The sequence below is a fragment of the Numenius arquata genome, chromosome 32 (assembly GCF_964106895.1).
Source record: "Numenius arquata chromosome 32, bNumArq3.hap1.1, whole genome shotgun sequence".
In the NCBI taxonomy this organism is placed as follows: Eukaryota; Metazoa; Chordata; class Aves; order Charadriiformes; family Scolopacidae; genus Numenius; species Numenius arquata.
The window spans coordinates 522,734-547,610 of NC_133607.1; the positions used below are offsets into that span (position 1 = coordinate 522,734).

General features: G+C 44.1%; 2 protein-coding genes across 2 annotated transcripts; both read left to right on the top strand.

Annotated features, from left to right (window-relative positions):
* The first annotated feature begins 836 nt into the window (after positions 1 to 836).
* Positions 837 to 14,397, top strand: LOC141476421 (butyrophilin subfamily 2 member A1-like). The gene is made up of 8 exons (XM_074165099.1): positions 837 to 850; positions 2,862 to 3,199; positions 4,386 to 4,670; positions 5,605 to 5,703; positions 6,096 to 6,122; positions 8,488 to 8,514; positions 13,326 to 13,352; positions 13,862 to 14,397. The coding sequence occupies exons 1-8, from the start codon at positions 837 to 839 to the stop codon at positions 14,395 to 14,397; spliced, it is 1,353 nt and encodes a 450-aa protein (XP_074021200.1).
* Positions 14,398 to 16,172: 1,775 nt separating this feature from the next.
* On the top strand, positions 16,173 to 24,444 carry LOC141476423 (butyrophilin-like protein 2). The gene is made up of 6 exons (XM_074165100.1): positions 16,173 to 16,194; positions 19,331 to 19,672; positions 20,978 to 21,241; positions 21,885 to 22,145; positions 23,791 to 23,844; positions 24,413 to 24,444. Exons 1-6 carry the CDS (start codon positions 16,173 to 16,175, stop codon positions 24,442 to 24,444), a joined length of 975 nt encoding a protein of 324 aa, XP_074021201.1.
* Positions 24,445 to 24,877: the final 433 nt, after the last annotated feature.

Here is a 24,877-nt window from a genome sequence, read left to right on the forward strand (position 1 = left end):
AATACCTCTCTCTAACAGCGCTTGATTTTATCAGTGACTGGAGATGTGAGAAAAAGCACAGAAAATCAGAGGAAATTAGGAGCTGTTATACCTATAATTAAGTTGTGATGTGCCCTTTCAGCTCATCAGTCTGTTTGAGTTACGTGTCTTTACTGTGAGAATGCTGTGAGTATGGATTAGTTCAGCAGTGAGTTGAAAGCAAAGATCTTGGGAGAAGCTGGAGAAAGTCACACTTGTTAAATCACAAGTTTATCCTTAAAATGTTGATTGTTAAATCACAAGTTTCACTTTGAAATTTTAATGCGAGTCAACAGGGAGATCAATACAGTGACATTGCTCCTGGGAATTTACTCATGAGGTTTTTTGGGTTTTTTTACTAAGAGGATCCTGCTAATATCAAAAGACAAGATGAAATGCTTTAAACTCCTCACTGAAAGAAAAAGTTGCCAGTGAATGTAATAAAGAGATTATTGAAAACAAAGGTAAGGACGGACTAGTGAAGAGAGGAGACAAAAAGTATATTTCTCTTGCAACATTTATGTAGGTAAATTTGACAGGGAGATGAGGAAAGAAAAGATGTCCTGCACTCCTCTTTGCCATTGACAGCATCAAGCCCATTATCTGCAAGTTCATCCATAATTTTGTCTATTAATTTATCTCTGCAATTGTGCTTGTTGTTTTGCATTGAACATGTGAAAAGACTGAAGGAGTCACACAGGAATTTCATCTGGAAGCTTTGCTTTTGGTCCTGTGGATGATTAGGAAGCCTGGATATTGATGGGTTCCCCCATTTGGTGGCTGACAGCTATTCACATACTGACTTTTCAATGTAGATCATGCCTGACTACAGGTAAAGATAGCTCCATTTTGAATATATTTTAATGAAACAGTTTATTTCTGTACTGGTTCACAGAAATGTAAGAGTCAAAACTAATGAGTACACATCGTTCTTCTTTTTAACTTGGATGACATAAAGCATCAAATTAAAACACCACATAAGACCCTGGGGCAGTCTGATATATTTTAAGGTACTTGAGACATCTGCATAGGCTGAAAGACATGATAGGGCTGCAGGAGACTTATAACCCTCTAGACTGGGGAATGGAGGCTGGCTGGGAAGTCCCAGGGTAAGTCAGCACCAGATGGCTAGGTGTAGCCAACTGAACTGTGCCCAAGGTTTTGGATTTGGCTCGCAGATTTAGCTGCCTATGTTTAGCTTCCTAGAAGCAGGTGTCTTCATGCAAGCTCAGCATCTGGGACAAGATTCAGTTGCTCGTGCACTAACATCTACTGCTCTTTTAGATACTTCTTGCTTCTTGATGTTCCAAAATAGAACAGACCTTTCACATAGCCTGTGTCACAGTTGGTCTAGAGTACCTCAGGACATCAAAGATGGATGTTCAAAAAACTTCATCCTACCCAATGACCAGACTCACTGCCGATTGTAGAATGAACAGAACAGACTATTGGCTAAATCTCCACTGGCTATAGTAGGAATGTAGACAATCAATGATTGAACTGGAAGTGGCAAGTCAGTGGCAAGTCTCTCTCTCAGTTTATTCAAAAGTCAAGTTTTGCTTTTAGTCCTCTGGATGATTAGAAAGCCTCGACATCTGTTTTTAGGCTCCCAGTTCTGGACCTTAATCCCACTCCCTGTGTTATTCAGGGGTCTAACCACGGACATGTAGTATCATTGTAAATGCTCCAGCGTGTCTGAGATTTCCTGCTAAACAGAGGTATCAGATGTAACAGAAGAGCAGCAAAGGCCCTTCAGCCTTGATCAGATGCAACACCATATGGTGTAAGAAGTAACATTATATGTTTAGGAAAAGATACTGGAAATATTTCCTCAATGTTTCATGGTAGATTTTTAACTTGCCATAGAATAAAATCAAGTAACCTTGAAAGGAATTCTTTGCAAGTCCATGTTCGTTGCTATTTATTTTGTGATTTCCAAGAGCCTTTCTTCCATTCTGCTACCTTCTTCGGAACTGAAATGAGAATGACTGGTATCAAATGTCCTAGTTTTCCCTTTTTCTCACTTTCAAAGAGATATATTGTGGGCGGGATTCACCTCATTCATCTTTAGAAATATGAAAGCTGCACTTTTAACTTCAATATAGTAACACAAATTCATTAACTTCACCTTAACTTCAATATAGTAACAGCATTCAAAGAAAAGTTCTGGAAGAGAGAGTCATTGGCCCTTTAATGAAGGCTGATTTCTGAAGCTGCCTGTTTCTCCCCTTTCATTGCAAAGGGAACCTAGGACGTCTAGCTGAGAAGTAGATGACCAAATCATTGTACATGTGATTTGGGTGCCAACAAATAAATGTCTAGTGTCCTTGTAGGCACTGCTGTATTCTGGTCTGTTCCTCAGCTGCTCCTTCACATAAGTGCAGATCTGCTGCAGGTCACATGCCACATCTGCCAGCACCATAGGGACGCCTTGCATACCCTACGACGTTTCAGATGATACTAGGTACCAGCGTTTGGGCAATTAAATCCCAACTTTACTTTTTGTTAAATCGATCCTGCATCTTGTATTTGACCTTCTGCAGACTTCTCAGTGTTCACCTATTTTCTATTATTTCTCAGTTGCCATCACTTAATGACCACGAACTTGCCTAAGTTAATGTTCAAAGTACTGACAGATAAACTCCGTGAGCTGCACATGATGTGAACATTACTCACCTAAGTAATCTGCCATGTTATTTTTTTAGTTTTCTTCTACATTCCTCTCCTGCTGATAGTCATATTGGTTCTACTGATTGCCTGATACTGATTTAGTGTCGTGAAAAATGTGATACGGACAAACAGAAACAGCTGCCATTTTATCTTCACACAGGTCAATCTTTTAGCTCTCCTCCTAGTAGTTCCGTCATTGGAGTCATTGGAGAAGGGGTCCTTCTGCCCTGCCACGTGGTAGCCAATAACGTTCCTGAGGTATTCTCTGTCCAGTGGGTATTTCATGAACAGTCTCAAGAAATAACTGTGAGCAGATATGATGGGAAAACTGAAAAGGAGAAACAAGATGAGAGATATCAAGGCAGAACAGAATTCTTCCACAGTGACTTTAGAGCTGGCAACATGTCTCTGCACCTGAAGAACATCAGGAGCTCTGACAAAGGATCATACACTTGTGTGGTCTCTTTCAATGACACATACCATGCTATGTTGATTGACCTGCAAGTGGCAGGTCAGTGGCAATTCTCTCTCTTTTTATCCAAAGACAGAGCTGAGCAGAAACATCTATGTCTGTCACTGACTCAGGGAATTATAATATAGATTTAATATAATATGACACATAAAATGTCTTCATGGGGGGAATGTGTTCGATTTGAGTTAGTTTTCTCTAAATTAATGGCTATAACTGATATTTGAGGTAAGTTTTAGTCTTGTTTGAGATACCTTTATTTAGTCATCTGATCACATGCAGCTCCATGTGACCTGAGAGTATGATCTCCCGTCATACTTAATGAAAGCCCAGCCAGAAAGTTCAGGGAACCCTGCAAGTATTCAGCCGATCAATGTAAAGTTAGATTTATATTTCTTCTGCGTAATCAACCATTACTGAGCTGATTGTCCAGAGTTTCTCTATGGTCAGCATAACCAGTTGGTCCCACCCCGATACCTCACTGCTTACCTTGCTGCTTGCCTGCAGCAGGAGAACAAAGCAGTGGGTGGTGTTCATGGCTCCTGTTTTTAGCTCAGTATGTTAGATACCACATTCACAGGTGGCTTCAGTTAATGTGGTGGGCTTGGAAGTAGACATGTGTTCCTCTGTGTTTTCCCTCCTACTCAGGAAGAAAGTTCCGCTCAGTAGGTATTGTGGCATCTCATATTGCAGCCAAATTATCTCATATTGCAGCCTGAAGATGTCTTCTTAGCTTAAAAATTCCAAGTGAAACACAAGTTTAACACCTAAGTAACACTGTAATTCAGTCTTCTGTAATTCAGAGTATAAACAATACTTATTTTTTCTAACTGTAAACTGGATCTGTACCATGTCAGTAACAATTTTATTTGAAATTATTAGCTGGAGACACTAATATATTCTGTTTCATTAGTTGTTCATAGGCTTCCTGTAATCTGTTAATTGACATAATTATATGGATTTTTTTTTCTTTATTTCCAAAATTCTGGGAAATTCTAGCTCTGTTTGCTGCAAACTCCATTAAATTGTTCCTTATTCTCAACTCTGAATTGCTGACCATTAAGAAACTTCAGGGCCCAAGCCTCAGTCACAGTTTAAATTCAGAAAAGCCTTTCTATGTACTTCCATAGAAATATATATATAAAAGAAATGTTGAATTCAGGATAAACCAGACAATTTTCCATTCTCAGTGCTGGTTGAAATGAAGAATATGTATGCTTTTTCCTAGCTAAAGGTGGTGTGCCTTCTATTTTCCTGAGGAGTCACGAGAAGAAGGGCATTGACGTCAGCTGCCATGCAGCCGGATGGTTTCCCAAACCTGAGGTGATTTGGCTGGATAGCCAAGGACGGGTCCGGAATGAACTATCGACCACAAAGATGACAGTGATGCCTGCAGGTCTATACAGCGTTGTAACTTCCATGAACCTAAACCCAAGCTCTGACATGGAAGTCTCTTGCAGGATAGTCAACAATCTGCTAAATACAACGAGCGAGTCTCGAGTCCTGATCTCAGGTGGGCAAGCTCTGTAGTCACCTGCTTGTGAGATTAAAAAGACAGTCTAAAAAGATCCCATTTTTGTGTCATGAGCTGGCCTGATGATGTATTCCCAGAGTCAGTGTTGGAAAAAAGTTCATGAGCGCTTGAGTCTTCTTCCCCCTTTATTTCTATTTGACTGCACAGCTTTTGATAGTACCTGGTGAATTGGTTTCTCTGTTTAAGAAGGGGTCAGGTAGCATCAAGACTTTCTGAGTTCCCTTCGTCAAATTTAAGGTAGTCAACTTACTGGAGCTGAATGAAAAAGGATTAGGAATGTGACTGTATGCACATGCAAACATGCCTGTTTCCTTAGTTGAGCACTCTAAAAGCTTTCATTACCCAGAAACAGGTCACCAGGCCATTTAATAAGATGTGTGCTGGTGGGTTTCACAGAGCATAGCTGAAAACAAGTTAAAGTGATCATTTCAACATCTCACAAATGGTTTTAGTCTATGTTTTTATCTTCCCTCTTTTTTTATTACATGCTATGCTGTGTAATAGCAGTGTGGGTATTGTCACATCTCCCAGTACTCTGTAGAACCTTACACATTTCTGTTTGCTGAGTATATAGACAAGCATCAGGTAGTCTGAAGCAAGTCCTATAGGCCTGGACCTTCAGAGAACTTCAGAGCCAGTATGGCTGTCTTTTTTGTCACTCAAGAACTGTGGAAACCTGTCTACCTATCTCAGACATCTCTTTCGTAATTCTGAACCCGATATCCAGAGAAAGAGTCTCCCTGGGTTAGTCGTGCTGGGGAGGGCTGAGTCTCTTCTTCAGCAACATTACTAACAAAGTTCAAGTAAAATGCAAATTCACCATCTCCTCAGATGTATTAACTGTATTGTAGGTTATAATTGTCTTTATGTTTTATCATGAATAGAATATAACTACTTTTGGTCATTTTTACAGATATTTTCTTTCCCTACATTTCAAAATGGCTGATTATCTTCCTGGTAATTTTATGTCTTAGCATGGTCCTAATTTCAACTGTATTTTATAAGCTGAGAAGTAAGTATTTCTTCGTGTGCTATCTCTGTCAATATCTAGAAATATCACGCCAGTTCATATCAAATTCCACATCTGCAACAAAATCTCACGAGCAAAATCATCAGTGATTGTTTAATCACCAAACTCAGGAAATGGAACAAAAAAGGGGTGGGAAAGCACAGGGTCGGAACAAGCAGGAACACAAATTGCACGTCAGACTGCTTAAGGTCTGACGAGAGGAGCTCTGTGAGCTAAAGTGTCTGTGCAGTTTCCTATCTATAATCACTGGGGAGATAACCCCAGAGTGCTGGCAATGACACCAGAGCCTAAATGAAAAATCAGAGTGCTGATTTTTGTCAGCATTACTCTATAAAAACATGCAACAAAGGTATTTTTGCTCTTGTTTTAACCAGGTAGTCACAAGAAAACAGAAGGCGTAGGTAAGTAATGAGGAAGACGAATGTGAAGATTATGAAAATTTGTAAATTGGAAAGTTTATCTATATTAAATTACAGACCTAACTAGCAGTTGCATTTGGATCCGAATGTTTTGCAGTTTTAAATTTCATTTTTGCACTGCACAGAATCACAGAATGATATGGGATTGACAGGAACCTCTGGAGATCATCTAGTCCAACCTCCCTGCCAGAGCAGGTCCACCCAGAGCAGGTTGCATAGGAACATGTCCAACGAGTTTTGAATGTCTTCAGGGAAGGAGACTCCACCACCTCTCTGGGCAGCCTGTTCCAGGGCTCTGCCACCCTCACAGGAAAGAAATTCCTCCTCAGGTTTAGATGGAACTTCAAGCTTGTGCCCGTTATCTCTTGTCCTGTCACTGGGCACCACTGAAAAAAGACCGGCCCCATCCTCCCGACACCCACCCTTTAAGTATTTATAGGCACTGATCAGATCCCCCCTCAGCCTTCTCTTCAGACTAAAAAGACCCAAGTCCCTCAGCCTTTCCTCATAAGAGAGATGTTCTAGTCCCCTCATCATCTTTCTAGCCCTCTGCTGTACCCTCTCCAGCAGTTCCCTGTCCTTCTTGAACTGGGGAGCCCAGCACTGGACACAGTGCTCCAGATGTAGCCTCACTAGGGCAGAGTAGAGGGGGAGGATGGCCTCCATTGACCTGCTGGCCACACTCTTCCTGATGCACCCCAGGATGCCATTGGCCTTCTTGGCCACAAGGGCATATTGCTGGCTCATGGTCATCGTGTTGTCCACCAGGACTCCCAGGTCTTATTCCCCAGAGCTGCTCACTAGCAGGTCAGCCCCCAACCAGTACTGGTGCAGGGGGTTACTCCTCCCCAGGTGCAACACCCTACACTTGCCCTCATTGAACTTAATTAGGTTTCTGTCCACCCAACTCTCCAGCATGTCCAGGTCTCGTTGTATGGTGGCACAGCCTTCTGGTGTGTCAGCCACCCCTCCCAGTTTTGAGTCATCAGGAAACGTGCTGAGGGTACACTCTCTGCCCTCATCCAGGTCACTGATGAATATATTGAAGAAGACTAAACCCAGTACTGACCCCTGCAGAACACCACGTGTTAGGGACATCCAACTGGACTCTGTGCCACTAATCACCACCCTCTGAGCCCTGTCTTTCAGTCAGCTTTCAATCCACCTCACTGTCCATTCATCTAACCCACATCTAAGCTTACCTATGAGGATGCAGTGTCGAAAGCCTTGCTGAAGTCAAGGTAGACAACATCCACTGCCCTCCTTTTATCTATCCATCCAGTGATGCCATCCTAGAAGACTATCAGGTTAGTCAGACATGATTTCCCCTTGGTGAATCTGTGTTGACTACTTCTGATAGCTTTATTCTCCTCCAGATGCTTTGAGATGATGCCCAGAACGAGCCTGTCCATCATCTTTCCAGGGATGGAGGCGAGGCTGACCGGCCTGTAGTTTCTCAGATCCTCCTTCTTGCCCTTTTTGAAGACTGGAGTGACATTGGCTTTCCTCCAGTCCTCGGGCACTTCTCCTGTTCTCCAGGACCTTTTAAAGATGATGGAGAGCAGCCCAGCAATGACTTCTTCGAGCTCCCTCAGCACTTGCGGGTGCATCCCATCAGCACCCATGGACTTGCGGATATCCAGTTCACTTAAGTGTTCTCTAACTTGATCGTCTTCAACCAAGGGGAAGTCTTTCTTCATCCAGACTTTCTCTGTTACCTCCAAAGTCTGTGATTACTGAGGGCTGGCCCGAGCAGCAAAGACTGAAGCAAAGAAGGCGTTCAGCAACTCTGCCTTCTCTGCATCCTCTGTCACCAGGGCACCCATCTCATTCAACAATGAGCCCACATTTTCTCTTGTTTTCCTTTTGCTTCCAATATAGTTGAAAAAACCCTTCTTGTTGACTTTGACATCCCGTGCCAGGTTTAATTTCAAAAAAGCCTTGGCTTTCCTCGTTTTATCCCTGCATACTCTAATGGCATTCTCTAATCTTCCCAAGTGGTCAGTCCCTTAATGTGATGTTGTCATCCCCACAATGTGATAAGTTCCTGTATGGGTTTTTTCATTAAGCTCTAGTCATGACTACACAGTGACTGACATATGCTATAATGTCATATATATTCAAGCTTCGCTCAAGAGTTAACTAAATCCCTTAGAAATGAGAGGTGTCTTATTACAAAAAATATGAATTTTTTGGACTAACAAGAAGCCTTGGGAAGTTTATTAGGTTAAATTAAATTAAAGTTTTAACTCCACTTACTTCTGCTTGCACATAAAGTACACTGTTGTATGACAAGGGAAGTTTACAAGAATAATTAACATTATGATTCATTTTCTTTCTCTTTCAGTAAAAGTGAAGATGGAAATAGAAGAAGGTAAAAGTCTTTTGCATTTGAAATTATGCTAATCTTAGCAGACATCTCAAAGACATAAACTCAGGGAAGCAATTTTCAAATGTTGATTATCAATATAGTAATTCCAGGAGTGGCAGCCCTTTATCAATATTAGGGGAAGAGGGACAACCACACATCATACCCCACATGAGATCTGTACTCTAGTGAAGACTGCAGATGTTTATGAGGAAGTAACATGGGCTGGCAGTGACCTTTGTGAAAATTCAAACCAAATCCCTGCTGTTGGATGGAAAGCTTTTAACAAGCTTCTAGCTCTTCTCCTCTTGCTGATGACCGCTCTTCTGCCTTTCTAAAGATTATACAGACCTATCCTTAGTCAGCTGATCAGTCAGCTGTAAGCTCTGTGAACTTTATTCATGGATCTCCACTGGGAACTTGGATGCCTACGGCTCAGTCCACTTATGTATATACAGGTGCCTTGGAGCATTTGTGATGTCCTTGGTCATCCCTCTTATCTCCTAGCTGCCACCTGTGAAGGAAGCAGATTGATCTTTGACTGTACCTGATATATACAATTTGAACTAACAGAGCTTCCATAGGAGATCGGAGATCTTTTAGAGAGTCACCTACATGGCACTTGGGGTCCTCCTGGGTGCCTCAAATGTCCTGGGTGCTTATGCATCTGGATATCCCTCTTAAATGTGGTCAGTTAAGGCATGATCTAAACAGGCTTTGAAAGAAGACCTCTACCAGCAATACATACAAGTCTTGTTCCCACACTGCTTAATAAGTTTTTAAATAATAACTTAATGAGTTATATAAATATAATAAAGTTGAAAGAGTGTGATACACTCATGGATTAGGTTGTTGAATTGGAGTTACATGTACTTAACTCAAAGCAGTTGAGAGTGGAATCCAAGGATGCACTTGCTGTACAGTTATGTGCTTTGTATATTGGTATTGCTGAGCACGTCAAGCCACTCTGTCAAAGATCTTACACTGATACATGTCTTTTCTAGAAAAAAAACAACTGGAGTCAACATTAGGTAAGATGCTTTTGTTGTTGATTGTGTTTAATTGTCTTTGTGCTAAAGCTATGCCAACTTTGGGTTTTTTCTGGGTTGGTTTGCTTGTTTGTTCTGGTCTGATTACTGGGTTTGATGGTACCTTTTAATGTGGTTGAGCATTTAAAGTGAAATGCAAGGCTCAGCTGAATCAAATCATTTTCATGTGAAAAACTCCAGGCACAGTCTATTTAATTTGGGGGGATTTTTTGTTTTGGTTTTTTTTCAGAAAAGAAAGGTTTTAAGTATTGCAGAATTTTTATGTGGCTGCTTAGCTGTAAAACAAACTAATAGTTTTGGAATGATGTGTTTCCTACAAAAGTGACAAAAGTTTAAGGCTTTATGGAATGTCATGGCAGTGACCATGAGATGATAGAATTCAAGATTCATAAGGCAGCAAGGAGGGTGCGCAGCAAGCTGGCTACCCTGGACTTCAAAAGAGCAGACTTTGATCTCCTGAGAGATCTGATTGGTAAGGTAGCGTGGGAAAAAGAACTGGAAGGGAGAGGGGCCCAAAAAAGCTGGGTAGTATTTAAGGATTGCCTCCTCCAAGCTCAGGAGAGGTGCATCCCAAAAAAGAAGAAATCGGGCAAAATAGCCAGTAGGCCGGCGTGGATGAACAAGGAACTGCTGGACAAACTCAGGACCAAAAAGGAGGCCTATAGAGGGTGGAAGCAGGGAAAGGTAGACTGGGAAGAATACAGAGAAGTGGTCCGAGTCACCAGAAACCTGATCAGGCAAGCGAAAGCCCAGGCAGAACTAAATCTAGCCAGGGATGTGAAAAATAACAAGAAGAACTTCTATAGATATATCAGGGATAAAAATAAGACGAGGGAAGCTGTGGGTCCCCTCCGGAAGGAAACGGGAGACCTGGTCACCCAGGATATGGATAAGGCTGAGCTACTGAATGACTTCTTTGCCTCAGTCTTCACTGGCAAGGGCCCTAACCACACTGCCCAAGTCACGGAGGGCAAGAACAGGGGCTCTGGGAATGAAGAACCACCCACAGTACAAGAAGACGAGGTTCGAGACCTCTTAAAGAACCTGAAGGTGCATAAGTCCATGGGACCTGATGAAATCCATCCACGGGTCCTGAGAGAACTGGCGGACGAAGTTGCTAAGCCCCTCTCCATCATATTTGAGAAATCGTGGCAGTCTGGTGAAGTTCCCACTGACTGGAAAAAAGGGAACATAACTCCAATATTCAAAAAAGGAAACAAAGAAGACCCGGGAAACTACAGGCCGGTCAGTCTCACCTCTGTGCCTGGCAAGATCATGGAGCAGATCCTCCTGAAATCCTTGCTAAGGCACATGGAGAATAAAGAAGTGATTGGAAACAGCCAACATGGCTTCACCAAGGGCAAATCGTGCCTGACAAATTTGGTGGCCTTTTACAATACTGCCACAGACTTGGTAGACAAGGGCAGAGCGACTGACGTCATTTACCTGGACTTATGCAAAGCATTTGACACTGTCCCGCATGACATCCTGGTCTCAAAATTGGAAACTCATGGATTCGATGGATGGACCACTCGGTGGATAAGGAACTGGCTGGATGGCCGCATCCAAAGGGTTACAATCAATGGCTCAATGTCCAGGTGGTGGCCAGTAACGAGTGGTGTTCCGCAGGGGTCGGTACTGGGACCAGTACTATTTAACATCTTTGTCCGTGACATGGACAGTGGGATAGAGTGCACCCTCAGCAAGTTTGCTGATGACACCAAGCTTGGTGGCGCAGTTGACACACTGGAGGGAAGGGATGCCATCCAGAGGGACCTAGACAGGCTGGAGAGGTGGGCTCGTGCAAATTGCATGAAGTTCAACCAAGCCAAGTGCAGGGTCCTGCACCTGGGACGTGGCAACCCCAGGCACAAATACAAGTTGGGTGGAGAATGGCTGGAGAGCAGCCCCGAGGAGAAGGACTTGGGAGTGCTTATGGATGAGAAGATCAACATGAGCAGGCAGTGTGCACTGGCAGCCCAGAGAGCCAACCGTGTCCTGGGCTGCATCAGGAGAAGTGTGGCCAGCAGGTCTCGCGAGGTGATTCTGCCCCTCTACTCTGCACTCGTGAGACCCCTCCTGGAGTACTGTGTCCAGCTTTGGAGTCCTCAACACAGAAAGGACATGGACCTGTTGGAACGGGTCCAGCGGAGGGCCACGAGGATGATCAGAGGGATGGAGCACCTCTCCTATGAAGACAGACTGAGAGAGCTGGGGTTGTTCAGCCTGGAGAAGAGAAGGCTCCGGGGAGACCTTATAACAGCCTATCAATACCTGAAGGGAGCCTACAGAAGAGCTGAAGAGGGACTCTTTGTCAGGAAGAGTGGTGACAGGACAAGGGGCAATGGTTTTAAATTGGAAGAGAAGAGATTTAGATTAGATATAAGGAAGAAATTCTTTACAGTGAGGGTGGTGAGGCACTGGAACAGGTTGCCCAGGGAAGTTGTGGATGCCCCATCCCTGGAAGTGTTCAAGGCCAGGCTGGATGGGGCTTTGAGCAACCTGCTCTAGTGAGAGGTGTCCCTGCCCATGGCAGGGGGGTTGGAACTAGATGATCTTTAAGGTCCCTTCCAACTCTAGCCATTCTATGATTCTATGATTCTATGATTCTATGATTCTATGAATGTAGTGTGAAAGTCCACTAAGAAACTTTTAACTTCCAGTTAATATACAATAAGTACTCCGTTAATATTATTTCTTTTATTCTATATGCTGAATTTTCAGAAGAGGAAAAAACCAAACATCGAGCAGGTAAATCTCATTCTCACTGAGAATATTACATCTCTGCACTAGGTTTCTTCTCTCCCTTGTGGTTTTGTAGAATCATTTAGGTTGGAAAAGACCCCAAAGTTCGAGTCCAACTGTTAACCTGGCACTACGAAGTCCACCATGTCCCTAAGCACCATATTTCACCTGGACACAACTGCAAATTTCACGGAATCAAAACTCTCAGCTCAGCTTTCTCTTTCCCCTCTTCTCATGTTACTAAGAAAGAAATGTAGCTGCTTTTACTTGCAAATTTAATGACAGGAATTTCCGACATAAGTGTACACACTTCCCATAAGGAAGAACTAGTGATGTAATTCTAATGTCTTTCTCACAAATGTTTTTTCATTTTTGCCTTGAGTTTTTACATCACTCATTTATGCTATTCCTTTTCAGCAAAGTCAAAACTCAAGAAACGCTTTGGTAAGAAAACACATTTTATGTAAATCTGTCATTCTTGTCAAGTTTAGAAACAATATGACAAGTCTTCAGGTTACTATGGCTATGTTATCCCTGGATTTGAAGCTGAGTAATATAGGGAAATATCAACCTAGTGGAGAGAAATAGTCTCTTATTCCATGCTTGGGGGTTGTCCCATTTTGAAAAACGAGACTAAAAAAGGAAAAGCAAACAAATGTTAGTGACTGAAATGTCTTTCCTTTTCAGCTCGACTGAAAACAGAACTTGGTAAGTGGTTTAAAAATATTAATGATTATGCAGAATGGTGGTATTGGTGGGGGAAACCAAGAAAGGCCAAAACTGATGCAAAATCCCAGTGATGACAGGAAAATCCCTGGAGGTGTTCAAGGCCAGGCTGGAAGGGGCTCTGAACAACATGGTCCAGTAGGAGGTGTCCCTGCCCATGGCATTGGGGTAGGAATTAGATGATCTTTAAGATCCATTCTATGATCCTATGATTCCAATTGGACGTTAGCAGTCCTCTCAGTCTGAGAAGTACCTAACTGCCTTATAAATATAGTAATGCCCATTTTCTTTCCATAGATTTCTGGGAAGCCCGGAGCAATGCAGGCAAGTTGGCAGGATGAAGGGTGTGAAAATGCAGTGTCCATCTGTCCCAGTTATCCTGAAATGACAATGCCACAATGTCAGAGATACATCAACTGAGCTGGAGTCACAGGAATATGCTGCCTTGGTTAACAGGAAAAGGGGCTGGGATGTGGCGGTTTGGGAAAACCAAGAAACAGAGTTACTAAAAGGGGTCAAAATCTCGGGTGGGGTGTGGACGTAATATGTGGGATATAATCGGGAGAGGATGGATGTCACTATGGAAAAGAGAAAGAGAAATTTATGGTAAAGCATGTAGACTTTCACCCTGAAAGAGGACATGGCTGTGAGAGATCCAAGGCGCCTCTCGGTTCATCAGTGATTGCACGCCCTGTTCTGGGGAATGTTTAAATTCTTTGTTGAATTGCACCAGGTGATTGAATTGACCCTCAAACACTTCAACCCATAGCCCCGTGCGGAGGGAAGTCTCCAAGCCTCTCTGCTCATCAGATGATTCTCATTTTCCCCTCCAGTTCCCATTACTGTGAATCCTGAGTGCCGAGTCCTGGAGCTCCAGGTGCCAGGGGTTCCAGATGTGGAGAGCAACGCATCTGAATCTGCTGGCCTGAACACTCCCTCCACAGTCCCTGTCCTGGTGGGGAAGGAAGGCTTTGCCTCTGGGAAACACTACTGGGAGGTGGAGGTGGGCCAGGAGCAGGACTGGGTGCTGGGGGTGGTGAGGGAGAAAGGCAGACAGGAGGAGGAAGGAACCCATCCTAGGGAGGACTACTGGGCTCTGCACAGGTCCCAGGGAGAGATTTTCTCTAGCACAGGAGACCACAGGATTGAGAAGCAGATGAGTTATTCAGTGATCGGTGTGCTTCTGGACTTGGACAGAGGGCGAGTGAACTTTTATGAAGCAGAGCAGATACGCACCATGGTGAGAATGCCTCTAAGGCTTGGAATGGAACCCACAGAAACATTTTACCCATTTATATGCAAGAAGGAGGGGACATACACCCCTCTTATCCGCTCGGTCTCAATCCCTGTCCCTTTGGAGACACTGTAAAGGGAAACTTTGAATCAAATAGGTTGTAGAATCAAAGTTCTCTGCCAAGAGGTTGTGGTCAGAGGAGGAGAGATTAGAATGGCTTAGGACATAAGTAATTATAAAATAAAGGGAGTAGGATTGGGGAACACAACAGGAAAACCTGAAAAAAAGGGGAGAAGCAATGAGAGAAAATGACAGTGTCTCAGAATGGTAAGGAAGTAAGCCCTTTGAAGCAAAATTATTTGTTCTCAACCAAGAGAACAGAGAAAGCCTCTAATGATCCCTTTTTGGTGCAGAATATTCTCAAAGCTCTATGTGAGTTCCAAGACATGTATAAACCATCACCAAAAAAATGCACTCTTGAAACTAAGACCAGGACAAAGAGAAAATATCCTTAATTGTTCTTTCTGAATGATCCAAGAAGAATGGTTACACAGAAGAAAATCAGTGCCTGAAGTAACATCAGAACATCAGAAGAGTTTGATTATTTAGTTAATCCATTCAAATCATTATGATTATTAGGGAATCTAGTTTTTGCCCTGTAGAGGCCCAGATACATTCTCTGTTGTCTCTTTGATTAGAACATGGTCAGGTGACAAGGATACTTTTTTCCCCATTTGAATGTATTTTTTACTCCCCATTAATGCAACCTTGAGCATTTGTGAGACAAATGGATGGAGATAACAACCTCCTGGTCCAGTAGCGGCCTCTCCAGGGAAAGATTGTGAGTTGTTACTCATACAGTTAAGAAAGGAGTTATGGCTCCCCCTCTGAGCTGTTAGATTTCTGTGTTTCTTTTTACATTTAAACGTTGATTCAAAAGTGTGTTCTGTTCTCCGAGCACCTAAATGTGTGATATAACTTTCTAAATGGAGGTTAAAGTAAAGGGATTTGGATTGCTACCCACCTTGAATTTGAGACTGAGCCCTTTTGCTGCCAATAAGTCTTGGCAGAAGTAACACTCAAAGCTGGTTCTAAACAAAACCTCCAGTGCTTTACTTTGAGTTTCTTATGTTTCCCACATCAAACTCCAGCTACTTTCAAGACGTGATGAACTGAAAGGAGCAAAGCTAAGGGTCTGTGGAAAAAATCTGCCAGGGAGAATGGAGAAAAAGCGTGTGACTAAATGCCTGAAGATCTCATCAAACATGAAAATATTACACAAAACCTTTACAATAAATTGTATGTAAACTGATCTTCAAACCATCTGCACTTTCTATTCATTTCATTTCCTGTTTTCACACCTGTTGGTTAAACTTTGACAGGCTGAGGGGAGAACTCTCAGTCTCTGAAGTGTTTGTTCTGAAAAGCATTCAGAGCTGTTATGTCAAAATGGTCAAATCCCAGTTAGAAATGGTACTGGGTTTACATGGCAAAGTTTTGGTAGCTGGAGGCGGGGAGGCTGCAGGGGTGGCCTCTGTGAGAAGAGGGTTGTCGGCTCCAGAGCAGAGACTCCTCTGCAGCCCACGGAAAGTTTGGAAGAATCCGTGATGGAGCAAGTATTTTCCTGCAGTCTCTGGAGACATCACACTGCGTCCCATGGAAAACCCAACTCTGGAACAGGTGGATATTCCCTGAAGGAGCTGAGGTCCATGGAGAGCCCATAGTGGAGCAGGGTTATCCTGAAGTACTGCAGCCTGTGGAGAACCAGCCCAGGAACAGGTTGATCCTGAAGGACTGCAGCTTGTGGAGAGCCTACCCTGGAGTAACTTCTCCTGAAAGGAACTGCAGCCCATGAAGAACCCAAGATAGAGCAGATTGATCCTGAAAGATTATAGCCATGGAGAGGACCCATGCTGGAACAGAAGAGCTCATGTGAGTAGGAAGAAGTGGCAGAGCAGAACGGTTACGAACTTTTTAGAAGACCAAGAGGGGTTGTTATATACATGAAGGGGAACTGTTCAGAATGTAAGGTGGTACAGAGTTGCTTCAAGAGAGTGGGGGGTCACGGTCAGTTGATAACAGTTCTTCTCTGCCAGACCTTCCTCCTCACACATTTCCCCTGTTCCAGCATGGGCTCTCTGTGGGCTGCTGTCCTTCAGGATAAACCTTCTCCCACATGGGCTCTCCCTGGGCTGCACATTCCTTCAGGGAACCTGCTGCCATATAAGGACCTCCAGGAGCTGCAGTGTGGGTACCTGTTCCATGGTGGTCCTCTCCACCAGCTGCAGGTGAATTTCTGCTGTGGCAGCTGGAACACATCCACCTCTTCCTCCTTCTCTGACCTTGGTGTCAGCGGGGTTGTTTCTCTCACATTTTTTTTTTTTTTCTTACCATTGTGCTGCATTTTGCCCCATTATAAACGTGTCTTCTCAGAAGTGCCACCAGCTTCACGGATTGGCTCAGCTTCCGCCTGGGGGAGGTCCATGTTGCAGCCAGCACCAATTAACTGTGTCTAATATGGGAGCAGCCCCTCACTTTTTACTACAGAGGTCGCCTTTGCAGCCTCCCTGCTCCCAAAACCTGGCCACAGACACACAATACACCCAGAAAAGAAGTTTCTTATACCAGACTCCTTGATTTTACTTCTCACCAAGAGGTGAAAGGCATTTCTTATCATTTTCCAAGTAGTGCAGAGTTGCTCCTCCTACTTCAGCAGTAACAAGTCACCTTGTTCCTTCCTGTATTCTTTAAAATCTCCAGCCAAGACACTCCTTCCAGCAGGTAAGGACACGAGGCTTTTTTACTGGTAGAAAGGACACACAATGAAAATAGCAAAAGACTATATTCTAGATGTCTTGTGGGGAAGGTATTTCTATTTAGTACTTCACAAGTGACATCTGAGGATTAATGAATGAGAAGGAATAAAGTGAAGGATATCTTAGTGCAGATAAGGAAGCATTATTTTAATAACAAACCCTATGAGTATTTGTGTTAGTTAATCAGGTACTGTTCTGTACTGTAGTTTTAGTTACTTTACCTCATTGGACTGCTACTTTGTTGATATAGAATGTTCTTCCAATGTGGTTGATTGAAAATGTAACATCCTCTGTTTTGGGGTGATAAACACCTATTGAAATGATCTTTGATATAGGTATAAATATTTAGCATATTTAACATAGAGGGATTTGAAGATTGTAGCAAAGCAAAGGGAGGGGCTTCCCTGGGGATGCCTTATGGTCCTCTGACCTACCTTTCAGGTGCTCGGTATGATGTCTGGTGTTTTCCTGTGCTGTGCTTGCATTGCCTCCCTCTTGTACTCCATGCATTTAGGGTAAATGCTAGACCCTTGCAAGCCACGCTGTGCTCCCCAGCTGCTTCCTTACAGCACTTACCAGTTTCTCCAGTTTTATTGCCCTACCAAACAACTCTTTTTCTGCCCTTCAGCAGTTCACCAACGTTTTCTGCTAAGAGAGGGCAGAGTACAAGTTTGTTGGGGGTTAGATACAGATGAATTGCAGGTGCAAGGTAACACAGCCATAGAGCTAGGGAATGGGGTGCGCTCTGTGTGGGACACACGTGTGCCAGTCACAATTGACTGGGCACAGGTGAGCTGCAGTGTGGCACCTCTGCAGAATACCTTGCTTTTCTCAGGCCTTCTGGGACGGGGCCCTGGAAAAGTTTCCAAGGACGCTGTTGGAGAACCGGACCAGTGCGTCTCTCCCATTCTCTCTCATTTTTGCCCAAGGACCACACCTGCTCATCTGTAATGAAGAAAAAGCAGGATTTTTCTGTGATTCTCTATCACATCCTCATCCAGGGTAGTGTTCTTACCCAGAGCCTTCTGCACCAGGTGCCACACCACTGGAGAACCAAAGTAGGGTGGGAACTATGAAGCACAGCCCAGATTCCCATAGAAATCTAACAAGAGATTCATTGCATGAGAGTCTAGCAATATGCGTACAGGGTTGGCAGCGAGCATCCTGGCCTGCTGGCCTGCCGTCCAAATCAGATTGAAGTCAGATGTTCCTGTGCCCAAGAACAGGGACTGGCAGGGAATGGGAACGGGCAGCTTTTCCTTCAGAGAAAGGAGCCATGAGCTGCTCGTGACCCCAGCAACATGACGCAGCCCCACAAGACCTGAACACAGAGGGCAGAGCCAGGTGTTGCCTTTGTGTTTCTGTCCTTCGTAAGATTCACTAGTCTCTGTTTCATTGCTCCTGGGAATTCTTTGTCGTTTTCACAGTGCATCATCCATTTCCAGGGGGAACAGAAGACATCTGACTTGACCCCATGGAGTACTTGCAAAGGAAGCTTGTACTAGTTCTATTCTTTACTCTTCCAACATGTGTTTTAATTGGAAAGTGGCTTAGAGGTAAGAAATTCCCTATTGTACCCACCCAGCCAGTTTTCCTAAGACACCACACCTGCACTTCAGTTCATAGTCCCTAAAGGAACAAAGGCACTGAAGATGGTATGTGGTATCTGACACCTCCAAGCCCAAGCTTGGGATAACATCACCCATCTTGGCGATGTGAGACACCCCAGTCCTGCTCGGGGGTGCCTGCTATGTCAAGGAAGTGGCGTAGGTGTACTATCTTACTAGACATGTGAAAGATGCATGTTCAGCTTCTCCTGGGTCACAGAGCCAAGTCCTGTGGAGAGTAAGAGCCTGTGGAGATTGCTTTGCAGGTTGTAAACTTGCAGAGAGCATAGGCCATTGCACAGGTCTTTGCACTTTACATATGATTACTCTCTCCTAGCTCAGTGAGTTTGCTTTGTGGTCCTCACACCAGTGTACCTATTATCTTCCTGAATGAATGCCCACAATACCCGTGCATATTTAACACAGATGTTGTGTATAAAGTGAGGAAATCTGGTAACTGTAAAGCATGTCTGTGCCTGGAGGAGGGCAGACCCTGTCCTCACTACTGTAAGGGACTGTGAGACTCTAACCTGGAGCTGAGTTTTCTGTTTTGGATTCAGCTAACACATGTGGCTTTCTTCCCTCTATGGAAAGATTACACTCAGGGGGAAAAGCAGTGCTTTTGCTCCCACCTCTTCCTCGCAGGTGAAGTTCCTGTCTCCATCAGCATTGAACCGTCGGTTGTCCTTGTTGGAGATCAAGTGACTCTGTCCTGCCAGGTGGCAGACAGTGTCCCCTATAACACGAGTGTGCTTTGGCACAAAATGGAAAAGGGGAGGGATGCTCCACTGTGCTCTTCCTCCAGCCTGGGTGGGGTGGTGGTACAGTGCCAGGATGAAGAGGAGTGGAGGATCACGGGACACTGGCAGGGAAGAGCACTTCTTCTGGTTATCCGGCAAGTGCGAGTAGCCGACGAGGGGACATATGTTTGTGCACTGAACGGCAGTGTTGTCACACACAAGGCTACTACTCACCTTGATGTTACAGGTAAGCAGGGAGATGTCCACAGTGAAATGTGAACTGGTATGACCATGTTGAGCTCAGTTCCCATCGTGACTCTGTGCCTCTGCCTATTTCTTGCCAGGCAGCTGAGACCTTGTCATGGTTGAACACCAGTAGGCATCTAAGCATCACATAAGACGCTTGTTCATTCCCTGCCTTGGTGGGGCGAAGGAGATAGTCAGAAGGCTCAAAGTATGAAAACTCATGGGTTGAGATAAAGATAGTTGAGTAGGTAAAGCAAAAGCCGCACACGCCATCAAAACAAAATGAGGAATTCGTTCACTGCTCCCCATGGGCAGGCAGGTGTTTAGCCATCTCCAGGAAAGCAGAGCTCCATCAAACATCATGGTTACTTGGAGAAATGGGGAAACAATCAAAGATGCAGGAAGTAGCTGGAAAGACTTGTTTCAATTCTGAATATCTAAAAGCTGTGCTCTGAGGAGGACAAGGCATGTGGCTTGTCATGTGGGAAAACACATTGAGGTGCTGAACAACCTATAGTTGTTTTCTCTTCTGGGATTATGAATGTTCAGGCTCTCCAGTTAGGGCTGTTTTGCTTTCTAAAATGAAGAATACCCAAGTACTCAGAGCTATTAGGGAGGGTATTCACCAATGTGCAGTGCACATGATATGGTACGGGCCCTTTTTCTCTCCTCATTAGAAATCCTCCATCTCAGAAGACCTGTCCCAAATGCAAACCTGAAAGCACTTCCAAAAAGCATCTTAATCAGATCTAACCTCCTGTTGGACTCGTCCTGCTCTGGAGCTCAGTTTGAGTGCGTGGGAATATCTGCTACCCACAAATCTGACATCAGTCTATTCTGCAGATCAATGGCATGTTTGAAGGACCTTTCCATTTCTTTTCCTTTGATCCTACCATGTGCTAGGCTTACTCGATGCCCCCTGTCTGGTGTTGAACAAGACAGGGAACAATTCCTTGCTCTTCTTCCTCTCCACACCGTTCCTTTTTTATGGACCTGTATCATATTCCCCTCAGTTAAGTGGAGTGTGCTCCTCTATTTGGCAAACTCCCAGATGCTCTTCCTGACCTTTGATCATCCAGGCTCACTGGGGTTCGTTATTTCTCTGTGGTACTATGTCCTAGTGGTCACCATTGTTGGAGTTCAGGTAAATTAACCCTTTGTTCTGACCAGGTATGATTGTTTTTACAAGCTATGAAAATTTGGAGCAACGTACTGAGGCTTTCTGAGTTTTGTTGGTTTATTTTGTTGTTGTTGTAGTAATTTTGCAGCAACCCTAACTCTGTCTCATACTCCTTGACTCTTACAGCAATTGGGTATAAGCCAACATTGGACAGGGATCTGCAAGAGGAGAGTATGTGTCGCTACACATGTAAGTCAAAAAAATGGTACCCAAAGCCTGAAGTCTTTTGGATGAGTTATGGAGGAGACACAGTAAATGTGGATGCCGAGACCAATGTAACCTGGAGTGAGAGAGACCATTTCACAGTGCAGAGCATCATCACAGTGCCTTGTGATAACATAGATGTGGTGTGTGTAGTCAAACTCCTCAAATCCAAGATAAGCCGATCAGGTAGGTCACATTTTCACACCAATGTCTGCTTTGTTGAGGGAACCAGACCCCTCCATTATTGCTAGAAGAGCTGAAATTGGACAGGTCTTGGCACCTTCCCTGAAGCATCCTGCAGAATCTTACTCTTCAGGAGAAATCTTTGCTGTTGGGCGATGGAGGTTTGGGTTGGCCTTGTGGCATCTTCAGGGGCACATCATGAATCGATCCCCCAGGAAAGTGCTGAGAGTGATCTTCTCATTGCTCTGCCTCTTTGGGCCGAGTTCAGCCATGGCTTCAGGAGCTCAGTAGCTTTGCCTTATTTAACAGTCAGAACCTGAGTATTGTTATCTCTTTAACTTCACTTCTGGTTTTTACCTTCTCACCTGAAGCAACAGGCTGCATCAGTTTTGGTTTGGGAAGAGCTCCTTGTACACAGTCCTGTCTGTTTTCATTTATTTCAGCAGTTCTACTCTTCCACAAAGAAAGCTCATTTGACTCTTTCAAGTGTGGAATTGCTAAAAATGAAATGCTCAAAAACCAGATGCTTTTGATTACAGATGAAACAACAACAAAAGTGCACGTGTTCTGTGAGATGTCTTTCAGTGCGGGCTTGGTGTTTCTGTGTTGTGCCAGATGCGGTGATGGTAAATTGCTTCTGTTACAGGTGCCATGAATGAAATTATTGTGCCACAGTCAACCACTTGTACGTACAAGGGCAGAATAAGTGGTTCCTATGTAAAGCCCAAAGTGATGTGGGTTAATCCCCAAGGAGAAGACCTATCTTCACTGGCCCACACAAGCATACTACAGGAGATGGAAAGTGTTTTTACAATAGAAAGCTCCATTGAGATACCCTGTGGACAACCGCCACCTTCTTTTGTGCCCACTGAGAGGGAACACGGTCCACAGACAGCTCAACAGTCAGGTATGCAGCAACTGAGACCTATTTCACGTGCTTTGGCATTCTCCAAGCAAGCGAAGCTACCCCCATTTTGCTTGGTTACCTCATCATCCTCCACCAGTGAGAAGGATGGGCATAGTGCTGTGAATTACTTCACTCAGTTTCCCACAACACTCACAGTTGAATCCATTTGGGAGCACCACGAAAATTTTCAACTGGCCCGTGCTGAGTGAGGAGAGAGGCTCGTATGCAAAGTATAGAATTCCAAGAGTAATTCTTTTTTCATGTGCATGCGGTGTCCCAGCCAAACTGGGAAACCCAAATGTGCTTTTATACATGGTTCTTGTACTTTTCAAGTGTTGAGGTACAACATGATTTGACTAATTGCTACTTAACTCACGCATACTACTGTTTGCAGAGCAGTGATAATTCCATGGTGTCATCATCCACCTACTTCTTTCTTGACACAGATTTCTTGATTTCGTTCTGATTCTGATTTGTCGCTTCTTTCTTGATTTCGTTACTGACATTTCTTGATGGAGTTGATCCTGCTCTAGCTGCTTATCTATGACACCAGACATTGGGAGAGCTTCAGAGAAGTGTTAGAGGCACTAGGATGCTGGCATTATCTTGGTAGTCCAGGGATATCCTTTATCCTTCACGGACAGCTTTAGGATTCTGGGAAGCAAAGGTCCTTATGTCCAGGTGGGGCTGTCCTCCTCCTTGCCATGAGCCAGGCTCCTTTCCTCATGCTGACTTACGCATGACTATGCAGTATGCACTGTAAACGACATATACCTAAAGAAAGCTGATACAATTTCATACTATGAAGACTAAAAGGTAGAATAGTGAGGGGACAAGATTTTGCATATGAGGAGTCTGTTGTTCAATACTTTGAGAAGTCGAGGAATCCACAGTCACAGCACCTCACTCTCAGGACTGTAGATGAAATAGGAAGAGCTTCTGCTGCCCCCAGGACAGGCAGGAAGACAGCGGGCTCCTGAGCTAAAAGTGTACACTAGTCTGTCTCCCAGCATGAACCTCCATTTTTCGATGCTGTCAGAGAAGTTCTTCTGGCAGATCTTCAGACTGTCAGCTGTTGGGATTTGTACCAGTAAGGAGAGCCTTTGGCATTAGACTATTAGAAAGTTATTCTGCCTGAAAGGTGGTGTTGAGCAGCAAGGCTAAGGCTGAGCTTTCCTCTGAAATTGCTTCTTGGTGAAAGCTTCAATGGTCAGCTTGTCTTAAGTGAAAGTATTTCCATAATATCAATTAGAACATCAGTATTTTCTTAAGAGAAAGTGACCTCTTGAATAAAAATAGAGACCAGTTGCAAAGACTAAAAGTAATAAAAAACTTCCCAAGGACGAAAACAAATAGTGCTTCCAAGTTTATGTCAAATCTGATTTTTAGTGTGTGTATGTGGAAAATTCTTGGATGCAAGGCAGTGAATTTAAAATGCAACAATCAGTGCCTCCTTTCAGCTTCCTTTAAGACATTTTTTGTTCCTCATGATGTTTCCCAATGAATGATCTTGCTGAAAGGGTTCTTCTGCCAACGATGTACTAATAGGGCACATTATGTGACGCTATGGCCACTCTCTGTATGTGTGTGCTATACTGCAACAAAACTGATGCCTTTTTTTAAATACTTTTTCTCCGTTTTTTAGAAAACAGAAACTTGATCTGGATTATCTGCCTTATTGTTCTCATTATTTTACTAGGTAAGCTATTTCCCTATACTAAAAATCCCATTGCCCACTTGTTGATGGAAGCAAAGAATCAACCCCACAGCCAGTTGTGGACTGGCTTTGACACTTCCTTTTTGGGGGAACTCTCCCAATAGCTGCTGTGGAGGTACAATTTATGGTGTCTTTGTCTTTCAGCACTCCTTCTGAGGCAGATTGGTAAGTGTGGGTGTTTGGGGCTTGGTGTCCTTCCCTGCCCATGCTGTAAGGTCAGTAGTGGAGACCTCCCAGCTCCAGTGTTGTCCTATTCCTTGGTGCTTAGCTGTTCTCCCAGCCAGGCAGGCATTTGGCAGGGCTGGTGGGATGTTCTCATTACTGGGGAGGGAAGGGGAATTGTTGCTTACTGGGCTCCATTGTGAAGGCTCTGTGTCCTGGATACTGAGTCAAGGGGAGAAGTGGTAGCCCAAGAGAGAGAATCCATCACTGGGGAAAAGGAACACCGTCTTCTGGGAAGTAGGAAACTGCCAGGATGAATTCTCTCTCTGTGGTGCTTGGGGTTCTGGTGCTAAGCAAGTTGTTCATTCTGCCCCCTCTTTTCTTACAGGAAACCAGAAGAAGATTGGTGAGTGTCACTGAACCTCTGGGGGCCGTTTCTGTAAGCAGATCGTAATATGGGGTGCCAGGGTGGGACAGCAGAGGGCAAGTCACCCTTAACCCCACAAGATATTGCCAGGAGAGCCACCAGTGTGAGTGTGACTGGTGTCAGGAATAATGACAAAGAGCTGGGTTGGAGGCAATCTCTCCCTGCTTTCCCTCAGCTTTATTCAACCAAATGTCCCCGAGGAAGGGACCTCTAGTGGCAGCCATTGTCCTTGCAACCAGTGAGATTTGGGGTTGCCATTGTGGGTGGCTGCTGGTGTCCAAGCTCGTGGAGATTTGGTGCAAGCAGGAGCATGGGGGAAGAAGGTGTTGAGGGAAGGCCGAAGAGATGTGAAATCCTGGGTCTCTGGACAGCCCTGGGTCCTGGTAGGGATGTATGTGTTTGTGGATGGTGGCGACAATCCCAGTG